Raw genomic sequence first — 18,464 nt, forward strand, 5'->3', positions numbered from 1 at the left:
AAAGGTCGAGAAATGATGCAATACATCAGCATCTACACATCTTCTTATTAGCCAGCAAAGGTTCAAAAAAGACAACTCGCTTGTTAATACTGGTGTCCACCTCTTTGTATGGAATTGTTGAATCACTATATTGTACACTTGAAACTAATATTACCCTGTATGTTAAACTGATATAATTTGAGAGTCTCTTGGTTTTTACAAAACACCTACATTGGTACCTGTTTTCGCTCACTGAAATAAATCTGAAGAAGATTTTCACTTTTAAAAAAAAGATGAAGAGCCAAGATAGCGTTCAGTGTTTGCTTGGCAGCGGACGGCTGCGGAAGCAGCGCTGACCCCCAGCAGGGAGAGCAGAACCCCAAGCTCCTGCCCCGGAGCCACACTCAGCGTCTGGGCATCAAGCTGCCAGAGCTGTGAACTGCATCTGTCACCATCTGTGCTTTATCTCCATTTATGTTTACATCCATCAGCAAATCAGAAAATATTAAGAGAGGTTAATTTGGGGGGGGTCTGGAAAGGCTCAAAAATATTTTCATATAAAATTTTTTTTTCGATAGAGAGCACAGATAGGCAGAGCAGCAGGCAGAGGGAGAGGAAGAAGCAGGCTCCCCGCCGAGCAAGGTGCTCGATGCGGGGCTCCATCCCAGGACCCTGGGCTCATGACTGAGCCACCCCTATTTTCATATAAATTAATGGTAATTACAACTTTGCTTTACTCCATTTTGGTTTACAAAAGGTTTCAAAGCAATACTTTGTTTGCGGATGGTGGGAGAGACCTGCTTACCCAAAGGAAAGCAACAAATAAAGACACAATCTTCTATAGCAATAAGACAACCTGAGACTCTTCTGTCACATTCTTTTAGGACATTCAGTTACAGAACCAGCTGGTTTATCCAGTTTCCGTTAACAGCTTAACAGTTTAAGCTGTCAAAGCTAAAATCTCATATCTTTTTCATTTTAGAACAGAAAATACACATGCTTGGTTTCTCTCTCATACACAGCTACAAGCACACACCCAACTTAATCCAACTAGTTGCATACTTACCTGAATCATTTTAGTGTGGACCCCCTGACCCATTTCGATCCCACCGTGAGTCACCAGCACAGACCCATCCAGGTAAATGTGAACCAAGGCAGCAGCCTATCCAGAAAAGATGACAAGAGTTTCCATGATCTTTTGGACTGATATTATCACATGTCTCATCAATTAAAACATTTTCCCTGGAGAGCAATGTATAGAATTGTCAAATCACTATATGGTACAGCTGAAGCTAATATAACACTGTATGTTAATTACACTGGAATTAAAATGAAAAACATGTAATAAGCTGTTCTAAGCTCAAAGACATACAGAACAAGGCAGAACCTGACCCACTCTGTCATTTGCCAACCCTTACTTTAGTAGTTTAACGTTAACCAGGTATCAGCATAAAAACTATCCTCAAAAACCAAATATGTGCTTCACTGTCAGTCTATTCTAGAAGGTATTAAAAAGTACCAGATGAAAATAAATAAAGAGAATAAAACATTTTCCCTGGAAATGATCCCCTCCTTTCCATCTCCTGCTGAAATACGCACACTTTTCCCAGTGCCCTGAGAACACTGAGCAGAGCCAGGCCAGTGCTGGGGCTTTGAGGCTGGGGCAGGACGACCCTCCGTAAACTACTATTTCCTCATGAGGACATGTGAGGATCTCCCTAATCCAGAGTGGAACAACAATCTAGGTTTGGGGTTTGGTTTTTTTTTGGGGGGGGGGTCCGTTGTAAAATGCCAAGTTAAGGGCAGATAGGTTGGGGCAGGGGAGAATTGTTTACATGAACACATAATCCCATAGTGGTAGGTATGATAGAGAGAAGCAAAAACAAAAACCCAAATAAGATGGGACAGACAGACATTGTTTGCTGCAAAATGAGCCAAGCCTACCCCAAATTATCCTGGCACAGAATTATAGGGCTTTAGTTGGAAGGGAACTTGGAAGTAATCTTATCTAACTGTATAGCTCCCCACAGGGACCGAGAAAGAACCAAACTGCTAACACAGAATTAAAGGCTGCTATAATCAGAAACATCCAGACTCTAGCTAAAAATGTTTTATAATCAACACCAATGTGCCTTCTTGCAATTTTGTCCATGCTAGACTAAGGGGGATGAAGATATCCCAGGAGGCTGCAGAGAACAAGGATGGCCTTTTCACTTTGTATCTCTAGTGTAAGAGTAATATTAACAGCATGTGGTCCTGGTGAAAATGTCCCAGTGGTTGCACTGTGGTTTAGGAAGCCCTGCAAGGCACACTTCTGTAGCTGTTCAACTGGGAAATGCTAACCTCATAGGTGTGGTCTGGGCCAGCAAGGGGTGACTTAAAGCTCTGTCAGCTAGTTTCTTAATATCTAAGCTTGTAGGCAGCATGGCACAAAAATCTAGGATTTGTAAAGGCAGGGTCTTAAGAAAATTCTAGTAACAAGTGAATAGGTATACAATGAAGCAAAAATTTTAGTAAACCTTCATTACTCAGATTACCTATAAACAACCCTGGTCATAAGTGAAAGTCAATGAAATTGCATGACAATCACCAGATGCACCTAAGGAATGAACTACATTCCTTGATCGATTCTCTGATGACCAGAAGAACTTTTATTGCCACTTGTGGGCCCTGAGCCACACTTGGAGGACTGCCTCTTTATTGATACCCAAAGGTTTACATGATTCCAGTGAAACAGAAGCTTCTAAGACACTGACAGTGAAAATGGGCTCTAGTTACCTGGGTCAGCGGGTGTACCCTAGGGATGTATTGGTCAAATAGGGACATAGGAATAACCTTTCTCAGCCCAAAGGAGAATCTTAGAACCTTGAGGAAGGCATTGTTGCCATGATAATCATGCCCAAGAGACTTGGAAGGATGAAGCAGAGTGTTTTACTGTTTGTTCACTCATCACTCCTGGAGATGCCATCTTGTGATCCCGACCATTTGTTCTCAAAACAGTAAAGCTAGGGAGTGGCATCCCCTACAGGTAGCCTGGTGCTGGCTGCCCCAGCTGCTCATCAGATGCCGGGGGATGGCTGCAAGGGCTGCTCCAGGCTCCATTCTCTGCCACTTTATTGCTCTCTGCTAGAATGGAAGCCCCCTGAAAGGAAGGGCCATGTCCTAAGGCATCCTTGGAATGCAACATAGTATCTCCCACATAGTAAGCGCCCAGTAAAAGTCTACAGCGATTTGATCTGTTTCTGAAGCTTTTAAAGTCTGTATTTGGCCTCCTGATTTGGCTCTGCAAGCAATTCAGAAGTTGCTTGTGGGAATTTGTAGCTGCCACACGCCCCAGAGCCACAATCCCAGTGGCTTGTGCAGTTCCTCCATGCGTGACCCTGCTGGCCACGGGGCTCTGCCCGCGTGGGACTGCTGAGGAATTTGTTCCCTGTGCTGCTACCATCCCCTCGGGGCACTGAAAATATCAAATCTGGTTCAGTTAAGTGGCACCACCAGAGGGTCCACTGTTACTGCCACAAAGGAAAATTCCGCAAAGCTTCATCTGTGAAATTGGCACGACTGGAGCATGAGAACAGATGGTTCTCTGACACAGATTGGGGACCTAGTCTGTGAAATCTAAATCATCCAGCAGGGGCTGCCGGGGTTGGTGAGCAGTTTGCTTTCGTTCCACGGATTCCCAAAATGTCTCAGCCACTGGAGCATTTGAGTTTCCACCCTGTGTCAGGCGCCATGCTAAGGTACTGGGGATGCAGAGCTTAATTAGGTCTTGTCTGCTTTTCCGTGTCCCAGGGCTAGTCCTTAAATACATTGGAGGGGAGGTACGTGTGAGCCCCTCAGCTGTCGCAGGCACAGGGGCTGCCCCTGCTCAGGGAGAGTGCACGGGAGGATGAAGACATGTGATCAGACAGTCTCAAAGTCCACTCTCACATTCTGTGGCTCAATAGCTGGATATCCTTGGACCAGAGAGTGAACGCCTATGGGCTTCAGGTTCTCCTTCTATAAAACAGAATCATATCTATCCAACGAAGGTGAAATGGGGCATTACAAATCCCCCAGCCTTGGGCCTTCTGATAACCTTCCTAGTTCCTTCCCTCCTCTGTTTGGTTTGCTTCAGGATCGCCTTTTGGCACACGGCTTCCACGGAGCAGCTTGCCCGATTGGACTCCTCGATTCGGCCCTACACCAATGTTTCCAGCATGGATGCTGGTCTCTGGGGAAGACGGGTAGGGCTAGTGGTCTGAGAATGAAGTCATACTGCTCGCTGTGGTCTGGTTTCCTCCCGGCTGAGCTGAATCCCACCTCAGTTCCCACCAAATGGTGCCACGGAGGGGCAGCTTGATGGAGCTGAGAAAATACTGCTCCTGGAGCCTCTCAGACACGAATCTCCAGCCCTAGTCCCCCACTCTCTAGATGTGGGGCTTCAGGCAAGTTATTTTAGCTCTTGAAACCTCAGTTTCCTCACCACTAAATGAGGCTACAAATCTTATAGGTTGTCCTGAGGGTTGAATGAGATAAAATCTAAAAGGGGTGCTCAGTAATTATCATTATTTCTTAGATGAAAAATTTTTGAGAAATTTCGGATATGGGACATGGGCCAGGTCTGGTCTACTGTGGAGACCAGATGTTAGGTAAGGGCAACAGTTAAATAGAGACAGCCTACCGCATCTACCACGGTTATGTCCTGGGGTTGCCAGGAGATCTGTAAACAGCAGGGACTATTTTACCCAGGGATCCTCACTGGTCTGCTCAGGGACAGATGGACCAGACTCATGTCTTCGTTAGCTGCCCGCTAATCAGTCTAACCCTCAAACCAAGATTCACTGCTCACTAACACTTTCCTAGTGGTGGTTTTCTCCTCTCCCCTCCTTCTGAATGATCTTTATTCCTCTACCAGAGCCTCTTGACTGTCTCTCTCATCTGGGTAAATTGTGTGCAGATGACTAAATGTCTCTGTGTTGTTTCTGCTGTCACAAACAGGCGAGGAATGGGACGGCTGCAAAAGAGACTACCACTTGTATTGTTACGATGCTCCTCTGAGCTACTACTGGTCTAAGCAAGCACGGAACATTCTCATGATCATACCACAGTTGAGCCAGGATGGTTAGGTGAATGGATCAGCATGCGAATGAAGGAAGAACTTTCCTGCCCATTTTTTTGGGGGGGGCCTCCTCTTCTCCCTCTACACACAGCATACTTACTAGTGCTCCTCACAGCTCCATTCCCATTTATCCCTAATCTGTCATTACTCAAAGCACCTGCCATTCCTTCTTCATACTCAGGGGAAGGTGTGAATTCTGCAAAGGGGAGTGACCACAGTTTTGAGGGCTCTGCCATCTTCTCTACATATATGTATGCATATGCAAACGTATGTGTAAGAACGTAGATAACAAGGGTCCCACATCACTGCTGTAGAGTGAGGTAGAATAGCGCAGACCACCAGCTGTTCGGGTACGTTTCATTCAAGAATGAGGGGGCAGATGCATGCACCAAGTGGGATTTAGCAAACAAAAACAAGCAGGGAATTTATTTAATCAATTGAAGAAACTACAAGAACAAATTTCTTCACATTTTTAACAGCTAAGAAGGGAGCAAATTTCTAAAATTCTGTTTTTTAAAAAAATTATTTAAATGAGTTACTCTTCTGGGTTTAGTTTATCCCACCCTCCAAAAGCCAAATGCTGTGCAGCTTCCCATTTCTATTTCATGGTCCAGTGACACTGCAGCACAGAGGGGCTGGAAGAGGAGTGCTGGCAGTCATCCATCCCACCATCTTACTTCATACTTGAGTGATCTGGGCCCAGAGCAAGTTGACTCAGTTGCTTAATGCCAGGACCAAAAGCAGATACCAGCTCTCCCGATTTCCCAGCAAGAATGCTTGTCACTAATCCTGGGGATTCCTGCAAAGGAGCTCTTATCTCCTCTGGAGAAAAACTAGCTTGACGGAGGACAGCTTTGGGGAAGGTTTACAAACCAGCATTGCAACCCTATGGCTAATCCACCTTCACAGAAAGTCTCCCCAACACCTTCTGATTGGTCTGTTTGGAGAACTGACCTGACCAAGAGCAACTGAGCCAAGGCCAACAGGAAACTTCAGGGGTACCATGGCCAACCCTTTCTTCTTCCAATAATTCTCTGAGTTGAATTTTTCCACGACCGCTTTCCTTAGGGAGTAGGAAGACATGGCCATACATTCTTTCCAACACTGAATCAGGTTCTTGGCATTAATCTCTTGTTTGTAGGGTGTCTGATCAATTTCCTTGTACATGTTTATCATTTGGACCTATAAAAGAAAAGGAGATCAAAACGGGAGGAGAGGCAACAGATGTAGTCTCTTCCATCCACTGTCCTCCTAGTCAAGTTCTGCTCATTGCATCAGGCCCAAACTGAGTTCCACTTACTCCTTGTTGAAGCCCTTCCTGAAGCCTTCTCTACCTGAAGACTTTATCTAATAGGTTAGCACTTAACATGCTTTCTATGCTGCTCTGGTATAAGTTCAAAGGGAGGCATCCTTTCATTATATTTCTTATATAACTCAGTATAGTCCTGGTACACTGTAAATTCCTCTAATTCGAGTTGCATTTGTGAACATCTGTTGAAAGGTAATCCTGAATTTAACTTCCAGGCTACATGATCTACACAATTTGGATTGTTCAGATGCTGTGGCAAGATAAGACTGCTCATCCTAGTTATTGGTTATGTTTAAACAGATAACTAGGATGAAGAACAAATTAAGATTCTTTTTTTAAGATTTATTTATTTATTTATGAGAGAGAGCGAGTGAGCAAGCGAGCACGAGCAGGATGGGCAGAGGGAGGGAGAGAGAGAATCTCAAGCAGACTCCATGCTGAGTACGAAGCATGACTTGGGGCTCAATCGCTTGACCCTGAGATCATGACCTGAGCTGAAACCAAGAGTCGGATGCTTAACCAACTGAGCCATCAGGTGCCCCAGGGAAGGCGGTATTTTTTTAAGGGTGGCTGTTTTCTGTTCCGACTTCCCCAGGGGTGGAGGGAGGTCATTATCTAATTCTCCCTATGCTATCAAAGGCGCCAGCACATCTGGGAAGGAGGCTGTGCTGAGACGACCAGAAGGGAGGAGCAGGGACCCCCAGGAGTTCAAGAGACATAAAGAAAATGGCTCCTGCCTAGGGCCACCGATTCTAATATTGAATGGAAAGAAAGAAGGCAGATGAAGTGGGGACTGGGGCTTTCCAAGGTTTGCTGCAGCATGGGGCAAAGAGGCATGAGGAAACCTGCCGGAGGTGCCAGCTGAGGGTGGCTGGAAATGTAACCCACCCTCACAGAGGCTGTCCATTTGTGAGAGAGCTAGCAGAAATGGAGCCCACAGAAACATACTTGAAAAGTGGCCGCATCTCAGCAAGGAAGGGCCGAGAGCTCGCTGGGCAGAGGCTGTTCCCTCTGGTCCTCCTCTCCCTCTCTGCCCCAACAGCACAGCAGAAGGCACAGAGCCGGGGGCAGGCGGGGGAAGCACGCCGTGTCTCCCCACCCTAACTTGGCTCCAGGATTCTGAGTGCAAGAGGCATGGGGGTGGGGGGGGGGTGGGGGGGAACAGAGCTTGTTAATGAATGAAACTGGGACCGAGACTTCAGGAACAGAAAGGAAACTATTTTAGTAACTGAAATGACTGAAACTTTCTGACAGCTGCCTGAGATGTTCAGGAAGCAGAAAAAAGAAGGGCTTGACAGAACTCGTTGGCAGCAGTTATATCCCTGGCCGATGGAGACTTCTCAATGAATGAACTGGAATCCAAAGCTCCCTCTTCAATATACTCTGTCTCCAGGATTTTTGGGAAAGAGCCTGAGTAGGATCTCTGAACTTTGGAGTCCAGGCTCTGTCTTAACTAGTTAGCTGGGTTACCTCGGGCACATCATTTAGCCCCTCTGGATCCAAACTACTCAACCTGAATGACCCCCGATGGTTCCCTGCTCTGGAGCCTGATGTCTTGTGTGTGAGAGACTAGTTTAGCCGTACCTGCTCAGGGGCCAAACCACACCGGGCTGCCACTTCGGTGATACAGGACTCAGTGATGAGCCCCGCCTGAGGAAAGCCAAAGCCACGCAAAGCTGTGTTGGATGGAAGGTTTGTTCTGCACACCCACGCCCGGCAGCGCAGGTTGGGAAACTTGTAAGCATTTTCCATTTTCAGAAGTCCCATTTCCATCACCTGGGAAATCCAGAGTTGGTGTGATCAGATTCTCATCCTTCCATACCTATTTTGCCCTCCTGAGACCTAAGACCAAAACCAGGCAGGAAATGACCAACCCTCTCTACATCACGTCTAACATGCTAGAATAGATCCATGTCCTAAATTAAAAGAATTTTTGTTATGAAATAATTTTTAAGGATTTGAATAATTTTTCTTTTGAAATCATCATTTTTTATTTTCATATTTTAGGGCTAATGCATTTTTTCCCCAGGTTTCAGACATCTGCCAAAGACTTTGAGGCATTCATAGGCTCTAAACACTGGGTCTACAGAATGTAATGAATAAAATATCCTACAGAGCATGAAAAAAAACGTTTTGGTATTTGGTCGAACGCACTGGTTCTCAACCAGGGGTGATTTTGTCCTCTGTCTTCCCTGGTAATGTGGAGACACTTTTGGTTGTTGAGACTAGAAGGTACTGTGTCACTGACATCTAGTCATAGAGGCCAGGAATGCTGCCCGACATCCTACCATGCACAGGACAGCCCCACAGCAAAGAATGATCCAGGCCAGAACGTCAATAGAGCCGTGGGTGAGGTCTAATGCTTGCATTTGGGAAAAGAACTCTAAGTACGGGAAACATGGCGATAATATACAGACACAGACTTAGCCAGTATCTCTGGGCTCACTCTGGGGGCACCAGTAAGTAACACATGGCTATCCCTGCAATGTGGGTCTTTATTTATTTATTAAAATATTATTTAACTATTGAACAGCTTCTAAATTGTATCATTTTATGTAATACTTTCCAGAATGTGAACTTGCTTCTTAAAGCACTTACAAGTAATGACTCATCCAGGGAGGCGCCTCCATTGCTATAATGCTCCATATCCAGGGCCAAGATTCTGCCATCGTTCATGAACCCAGCCTAGGAAAAGAGAACTGATCTTTAATGCTGGTGCTGGGGACCATCTCTCTCTACATTTTACTTTGTCACTTGGAAGTCCTCCTCACATGGATAAAAAGCTTCATGAAATTGGATTTGGTGATGATTTCTTAGATATGACAAAAACACAGGCAACAACAACAACAAAAATAGATAAATTGGACTACAGCAAAATTTAAAACTTCCATATATCAAAGAACACAATCAACAGAGTGAAAAGGCAAACCAGAGAACGGGAGAAAATTTTTCAAATCACGTATCTAATAAGGGGTTAATTTCCAGTATGTATATGAACTCCTACAACAACAACAAAAAACCCAACCTGACTGAATAGACATTCCTCCAAAGACAGTATTCAAATGCCCAATCAGCACATGAAAAGATGCTCAACATCACTAGTCATTAGGGAAATGCCAATCAAAATCACAAGATACCACCTCACATCCATTAGAATTCTGGCTACTATAAAAACACAACCAAGCAACCAGCCAGTAACTGAAAATAGTAAGTGTAGGTGAGCATGTGGAGAAATTAGACTGCCTGTGCACTGCTGGTGGAAATGTGAAACGGTGGAGCTGCTGTGGAAAACAGTATGGCCGTTCCTCAAAAAATTAAAAATAGCAATATAATCCAGCAATCCCACTTTTGAGTATTTATCTGAAAGCACTAAAAGCAGGGTCCCAAAGAGCTATTGGTACAGCTATGTTCCCAGCAGCATTATTCCCAATAGCCAAGGGGTAGAAGCAACCCATATGTCCATCAATGGATGAATGGATCGAAAAAATGTGGTACATACAATGGAATAGTATTCAGCCTTAAAAAAGAAGGAAATTCTGACACCTGCTATAACATGGATGAACTCTGAGGACCTTATGTCAAGTGGAATAAGCCAGTCACAAAAGGATAAATACTGTTCGATTCCATTTATATCAGGCACCTAGTGTAGTCCAATTCCTAGCAAGTAGAATGGTGGCTTCTGAGGGGCTGCTGGGGTGGAAGAAACGGGGACATATTGCTTAGTGGGTGCCAAGTTTCAGTTTTACAAGACGAGAAGAATCCCAGAGATGGATGGTGATGATGGTTGCGCAACAATGTGAACATGCTTAATGCCACCAAACTACACTTAAACGCGGGTAAGACAGTAAATGTTATGTTGTGTGTATTCTGCCACAACTGAAAATAATTTAAAAAAGGAGAAAGTAAGTGTAGAGAAAGAAATAAAAGCAAAACAAACGAAAACCCCTCCTGGAAAATTCATCACTATTGTTCTTACCAACCCTTTTCTTTCCTCCGAAAGCAAATCAACCGCATAGTTCGTAACCTTCCTTTCTTGCCACAAGTCCTTGAATTCTGGCTCCACGTTTCTACCTGAACTTTCTCCCCCGAGGCCACCTCATCTTCTAATCTCCGAATCTGGTGGCCTGCTCCCGAATGGACTCAGCACATTCTTCTCAGAGGGCCCAATTTGATGAAAACTCTCAGCAGCATTTGGTGCTACTCGAGGTCTTTTACATAAATATCTTCTCTGTGATTCATATGTATCCAATATCCATGCTTTCCATCTGCACTCTGCTTCAGTATCTCTGAACTTATTAGAGTTCACTTTGTGATTTTTGTTGAATGGAACCAAATTCAAACCAAAGTCATAGTCAAGGGCATGGCCTATGAATTCCAGAAGTTTGAGTTCTGGCTCTGCCACTTAACTAGTTCTGTGATCTTAGGCAAGCTGTATAACCTATCTGCGAAATGGCAATAAAGAAAATAATGCATAGAAAATTACAGGTGAGTGACTGAAACACAGCAAGTGTTCTAAATATAAATTATTAATATTACTATTATAAATGTTATTAATATCCTCTCCTGTCTTTACATCAGAAAGCATCATTTTCTCATAATTATAATCACCACTATGCTTAAGGCTTCTGTAGCTGTAACAAGTCCTTTTAATAAGGTTCCATATTGGTGAAGTACAAGGAACCATACTGGTGAAGGAACAAGATCCATCATTGTTCTTCCAGATTGGTTCCTCCTTCCAACTTGGTGCTTTCTCCTAGAAACCTCCAAGTCATGTTTCTGGTTTTATTCTCCCTTGTTCTTTGCCAAGTTTGCCACCAACTCCTATTTTATTTTATACTACCATGGCTCTTGGACTCATTTCTTCTACATCTTACTATCACAGCTCAGACCCAAAATACTTCATGTCTGAATGCTTCAGCTGCTTCCTGATGGTTCGCCTGCCTCCGCCCTCTCTCCTCCCTGGGCCATCCTGCCCAATGCCATCATATTACCTTCCCCAATGCACCTGTGTTTGGTTATGACACTTGACTGATCAAGGATCTACACAGTCCTACTCTTTCTTACAAGATCAAATTTCAACCCCCATCCTGAAACTCTAGGCCTCTCTCAGTCTGGCATCACTTAACCTAACCAACCTTATTTTCCACCACCCCTCAGTAATTACTGTGTATTCTAATTCGCCCTCTCTCCTTACCGCCACCCCCATCAAACATGCCATGTTGATCCCTCCTCTGTGTTTTTGCTCTTACTATTCCCACCACTCATATGTCTTCTTTCTGCCCATCTGTTCTTGAAGGCCCTTTATGTTTCACCTTCTCTAAGATGTCTCATGAACATACTGCAACTCATATTCCTCTCTCCTCATAGGTTTACCACATGCATCTCATCTTTTAACCTGACATTATGTTTTCATGATGACTTCATATGTGTAAGTTTTATTTCCCCTCATTCCCTAAAATGTAATCTCTGTCAGAACAAAGTTCACTCTGATAAATCTTTGTTAAACCAAACTAAATTCAAAACATAGCTCAGAGTGAACGTGAGTTGAAATAAATACATCCATTATCTCCTAAAAATATGTATGCAGGTACACCAGTTGCGGGGGAGATGATGCTGTGTTCAACAGATGTTGCTATCTTTCATCCTGGGCACATGGAAGACTACGTTGCCCAGCCACCCTCGTAGTTAGGTGACAAAGTCCTGGCTCAACACACGTGAACAGAAGCAAGGCCCACATTTAACACACCTGGTGCCTAAAACACCCCCCACACAACACTCCATGTTCTCCCTCTTCCCTTGTGTTCTGTCCTCTGCAGAAGACTCAGTGAAGGACTCAGAGTCCCTAAGGTGTGCTCTACAATAGAACTTTCCGAGATGATGGCAATGTTCTATATCTACATGTCCAATATGGCAGCCACTGGCCACATGTAGTTACTGAGCACTTGAAATACAGCTAATGCAACTGTGGAACTGAATTTTCTGTTTTATTTAATTTAGTTAATTTAAATTTACACGTGAATAGCCATACGAGCCTTGTGACTTCCATACCACATGATGCAGTCTGAGGGGATGATGGTGGCACTACTGGATGGAAAAAGTTTAAGTCTCTGAATAATTTTTCGGAGCAGAGTCCTCTCCTCGCCCCTTCTCCACAACTCCTGCTGATTATACTGAGCTGTTACTTGAGCAAGAAATAACACAATACAGGTTTAAGCCCCTGAGAGTTTTTAGTTACTTATTATGGCAGTTAATCCATTCTGACAAGTTAATTTATTTCTTATAAAGCAAAAGAATAATTATTTTCTGCTATGGAAATTTTCCTAGGAATTTCTGGGACAGAGTTTTATAGAAATAACCTTTATATATTGAAAAATGAGGAAACTGTTGGCAAATAATTGCAATTTCACAGAACACTATTAGGAATATTTATTTATTTTTAAGAAAATGTGGAAGTAGTCCGGTTATCAGGTCTACTTTCATAGATGTATATATACTCACATGTTTTCCAGTCATTCACTCTGTATCAGCCAAATCCAGTTAGTACTTTTTCACTATAGGGAAATGGTCCCAAGACCACATTATAGATTGGTTACAAATGCTATAGGGAAATGGTCCCAAGACCACATTATAGACTGGTTACAAATGGAGGAACTCAGGTGGTTTCTGATTACCAAGTGCTCCCTGAGTAAAGCAGATGTGAACCAGCCGATAATCAGTGAGCACAAGGAATAGAAAGTTAAACAGAAGCAGGGTTTGTTGATTTGCTCATTGTTAGTCCCCAGGAGAGAGCAGCCCAACGCTGCCCTCTGCAACCATGCAATGTTACCTTGATAACATAAATCCTTTCCATCCCCACTCTTCTTCTACTCACTTTGTACTTTCCAAGGTAAGGGTGGCGGCCTCCAGTGATTAACATGTCTTCTCGCTCCAGAACACAGCGGACTGCACGACCGTGTCTAAAGCAGAAAAAAAGAAAGAGTGGTAAACTGTATACCAAAGAGCTACTATCTGGGGATTATATAACTCTCAGTGAGAGCTGGAGTGGATGCCAATCCACACACATTACAGTTCAACAGAACTACTGCCCCGGGGCTGTCCTGATCTCAGGCATGCACAATGGCCTCCCCTCCCTTTGGGTCAGGGTACAATGGCTGGCATTCACTACTTATGCAAGGGAGGGTCTTGGGTGTCAGGGGCTCTAGGGTATTGCTTTGGGAATATTTCCCATTGTGATAACAACCTCTGCTATAGGGAAATGGTCCCAAGACCACATTATAGACTTGATTACAAATGGAGGAACTCAGGTGGTTTCTGATTACCAAGTGCTCCCTGAAAGGACAGATCTGGAATGAAGGTCATTTTGCTTCATGGGACACAGGAACTGACTTATATTATTCAGCAAAGAAATCAAAGCCTTCTACATGTGCCTGCTCCAATTTTAGTATATGTGCTGCCGAAGCGAGCACTCATGTGCCTGCTCCAAAGACAATTTCCTATGGTAATGTTTTGAGATCCTTAAAGGGAAATGGCAATGTAAATAAAGGTAAGCATCACAAAAGCAAAAATCTCCATTTAAATCAAGAAAATGTATGTATGAACACATTTATTTATTTATATATTTAATATCTATATTATATAGCATATATAATATAGCAATTGTTATACACAAATACACATAAAGGATTTTATATATTGTGTTATATATATTTATAAAAGATTGAACTTTTTTCAAACCATTGAACTGACCTATATACACATACAGGTGCTAAGGACAAGTAACCACCATCCATCTGGGACTTGTTTCTGTCTACTCTTCAGGTATTTTTACTGTGGCTTTCATTCTTTTCAGTAGTTGAGTCTCACTTTGGTTCTTAGTATCTGTTATGACAATATAAGATTAAAAAGTTGTAATAAAATGGCAGTTTTGTGTATTTGTATACCATATGTGATTTTAAATAATCTTAACCCAAATTCGTTCTCCTGAACCCCAATATTGAGAATGCACAGCATGACTTCATTTTATTTTTAGTCTACTTAGCAGATTTTCTCCACTTACTTGCTGGCGGCAAACGCAGTGATGCCTGCCAGGACGCCGGTTTTGAAAGCCTTCCCCCCGAAAGCCCCACCAGCTCGCTTTACATGACACATGACCTTGTTAGCTGGGAGCTTCAGGGTCGAAGCAACAATGTCCTGTGAATGATAATAGTTCCCATTAATCTGATCCATCTGCAGCAAGGGAGTGGGGCAGCCTTTACACGTTTTGATTTCAAAATGTTGTACACAATACAGGAACTGTGTAGTTATACTAAATAACAGGACAGTTGCCAATAACCTAAGCATACATCCACAACTGATCTCAGTGGCATTTAGCTATTATGACACTGCAAGAACTATCATTAAGTAGTCCTTTCAGTATCAATGGGATATTTTTGTGCTAACAATTTTTTTTGAGAGACAACATGAGGGGAGTGTGGGGGTGGGAGGAGCAGAGGGAGAGAGAGGATCTTAAGCAGGCTCCACACCCAGCATGGAACCCAAGGCAAGACTCAATCCCACAACCCTGAGATCATGACCTGACCCGAAATCAAGAGTTGGATGCATAACCGACTGACCCATCCAGGCACCCCTGTGCTAATAAATTTTTGAGAAATTCCCCTATGAACCATAACCAAAGTATCCTTTACATACTAATCCCTTGGGATACGTTTCCTGAAGCAGCGAGATTTTGAGGCCTTGCACACGTCTCTCAGACTGGATCTTGTTCCCACATTCTGCTGCCTCCACTGGAGAAATTTCTCACCTCCCATCTGGATTATTGCTGAGTTGGCCTGTGGGTCCTCCCTGGATGCAGGTTTTGCTCTTCCTTGCCATCCTAATGTTGGGAGGTCATTTAATCTTAACAACTCATGTTTCTGGATGTGGAGCCCCAGGGGGATGAAGCAATGGGCCCAAAATCACATAGGGAGTGAGTAGCAGACAGGACTGGAATGGGACTCACCTGACCCTTTTTAATGTTCCAGCTTCTAAAAGGCCTCAGTCCACACATTCCCACATTTCTACCTGCTCTGGTAATAACATCAGCTTGTATGACCTACTGAATCAACCCCTTTGCTTTGTTCCCCTTGCTTTCACCCTGATGTTTCAACTAGCCACTCCTGAATGCATCCCTGATGCCAGCTTGGGCATCTTTGTGCCAGTCCTCCTTTCTTACATGCATGCTGCCTGGTATACAGGACAGAGGCCATATGTGTTTACAGAAAGAATGAGTGAATGAATGAATGAATGAATGATAAAGGAGTGGCGTTTGATCTTGGTGTGGAATTGCCTAGAAATGGCTCCTCTTCTCACCATCTAGATAAACCTCATTCTCATTACAAATCCAAACTGAAGACTTCATCTTCATGGACTTTCTGGATGATTCTAGCCCTCAGCAAACCCTCCTTTCTCTTAATTCTTCCGTCTGAATAAATTCTGACTTAGCTGATTAAGTATTAAGTTGCATTCTGTCCAATACCATTTCCTAACTGCTTCACGAGAGTTAGGCACTTATAATCTTTGGAGGGCAGGCTTTCCTCTTTTTCCTTTCATATTCTTAACAATGCCAAGAGTATAGCAAAAGAGATCTGCTGACTCCATAACTGGTTCTGAAGTTATAAATCCACAAACAAAAGGTGCCTACTTTCATAACATTATCTTAAAAGCTTTGAAATTGTACAGCTATTAATACCCAAATGCATAGGGCTGTTAGTACTCCAAATTCCTTCAGTTCCTGCAGTGACATTTTTGTCTCTAATTGCTCTTGGTATATTTTGCCAGCAGAAACCATTTAGCCACCTCTCCTCTGCAATGGCCCCATGTTACCTGTATGTATTTGGGAAACTGTGTAGAAACATAAACATCGATTTCTTGATCCTCTCCTTTGGGAACAACAAGCATGCTTTGGGTTTCCATATAAAAATGTTCTTGACCTCCCATATGTATTTCACCTGTTATAGGAAGGTACACAGAGTCAAGAAGGCTTTCAGATAGAACAGTTAGAATTCCCCAGCTGTTATCCCATTACTGAGAAATTCCACCAACAGTGCTATTGCTAGGATAGCAAGCTACACAGTTAAGGGCCACGAACACTTGGCTTTCATTATATCTGCAGATTTGAAGCAGAGTTCTGTATGGGTATCTGTCAGGTCTCCCAATATGGTAGGTCACAGAGTTCTAGGAAAAGGTGTGCGACATTCTAGAGTCAGTCAAAACACTATGGAAAGGAGATTTCTGGTCCAAGATGAGATGGAGTAATGCACTTCTCTTGTTTCCTTCTACTAAGTACAGCACACAACTTTATTTATTTATATGCAAAAGAAATATAAGTCTCTGAAAGGTAGAGAGAAGGCAGACCAGCTAGGAAGTTTGGGATCCAAGGAAAGACACATGGTGAGTTTAGTGAGTTATGTTCTTTGTTGTTGCCGTTTGCTTCATATATCCCAGACTTGGTACCAGAGAAGCCAGCAATCCCAAAATATCAATAGGAAAAGACAGAAAGAAAGGCCCCAAGAAAAGCCTACTTTCTCCAGCGAAAGGACCAAGAGATGGGAAGCCTAGCAAGAAAATTTTTATAAAATAACCACACTACCCAGTGAAAAAACTGCGGCCCCATCCCTATCTGCAAAAGTTGGATGGAAAAATCTAGACTTCCACCCTTGTCAGGCTATAATGAGATGCCCTAAACCTTGCATTGTGGTGGTATCACTGGAAACCACACGAGGAACCTGGACTTCCACCCTTCACCTAGCAATAACAAGGCAGAAACCCCCTTTCCCCACCAACATGGGGTCAGATGAGTTCTGGTAAAATAGAAGATTTAAATAAGATCCAGAGTCTTAAAACAGAATAGTCAAATGACCAGGATACAATTGAAAATCACTCATTATACCAAGAACTCAACTTGAATGAGAAAAGACAATCAACAGATGTCAACACCAAGATGACACAGATGCTGGAATTATCTAGCAAGGATTTTAAAGCAGCCATCATAAAAATACTTCAGTGAGCATTTACATAAACACTTAAAACAAATGGAAGAATGGAAAATTTCAGCAAAGAAACAGAAGATACAAAAAGAGCCAAATGGAAATTTTAGAACTAAGAAATACAACAACCAAAATTTAAGAGGCTCAATGGAAAAAGCTCAACAACAGAATAGAGACAACAGAGGAAATAATCAGTAATCAAGAATCTAGAACAACAGAAATTGCCTAACCTGAACATCAGAAAAAAAGAGACTGAAAAGACAATGAGCAGAGCTTTAGGACCCTGTGTGACTATAAAAAGACTGCACATTTGGGTCACTGACATCAAATACTTGAAGGAATAATGCCTGAAAATTTCTTAAACTTGGCAAAAGACACAAACCTACAGATTCGAGAAGCTGAGTGAATACTTGAAAATATGATAAATCCATAGAAATCCATGCCAAGACCCATCAGAGTCAAACTTCTGAAAAGTAAAAATAAGAAAATATCTTGGAAGCAGACAGAGAAAAACACTACCTCGCCTACAGGGGGGAAGATTCTTCACAAGGCAGAGTTCTCATCAGAAACCATGGAGACTAGAGGAAAGGTACAACATCTTTCTTCAACTGCTAAATGACCTATAAACTCAGAAATCTATATCCAGCAAAAATATTCTTCAAGAATGAAAAAGAAATCAAGACATTCTTAGATGAAGGAAACTAAGAATTTGTCTTAAACAGACCTATCCTAAAATAATGGCTAAAGACAGTTTTTGAAACAGACAAGAAATGATTTTTTTTAGAGGAATCTTGGAACCTCAGGAAGGAGAGAGAACAATGGAAAGACTACAAATACAGGTAAACACAACAGACTTTCCTCCTCCTCTTGAATTTTACAAATTGCATTGAAAGCAAAATTTTAACATTGTTTCATGTAGTACTCAGACTATAAAGAGGGAATTTTTTAAGACTATTACAAATGAGAGAGTAAAAGGATGTGAAGAAAGGCAAATTTCTATGCGCAAACTGATTAAAATGTTGCTACCAGATATATTGTAATTTATATATTA

At 42.7% G+C, this 18,464-nt stretch overlaps 1 protein-coding gene across 1 annotated transcript in view; it reads right to left on the reverse strand.

Annotated features, from left to right (window-relative positions):
• The window catches only part of LOC102743959 (aldehyde oxidase-like), a 67,143-nt gene that overhangs the window by 13,489 nt on the left and 35,190 nt on the right, over positions 1-18,464 (reverse strand). The window contains 7 exon segments of the mRNA XM_081815318.1: positions 1,046-1,141; positions 6,035-6,262; positions 7,974-8,165; positions 8,988-9,074; positions 13,261-13,345; positions 14,446-14,579; positions 16,251-16,375. Coding sequence (XP_081671444.1) covers positions 1,046-1,141; positions 6,035-6,262; positions 7,974-8,165; positions 8,988-9,074; positions 13,261-13,345; positions 14,446-14,579; positions 16,251-16,375 — 947 coding nt within the window.

This window comes from Leptonychotes weddellii, chromosome 3, assembly GCF_054177405.1.
Source record: "Leptonychotes weddellii isolate Sample4059 chromosome 3, ASM5417740v2, whole genome shotgun sequence".
Taxonomy (NCBI): Eukaryota; Metazoa; Chordata; class Mammalia; order Carnivora; family Phocidae; genus Leptonychotes; species Leptonychotes weddellii.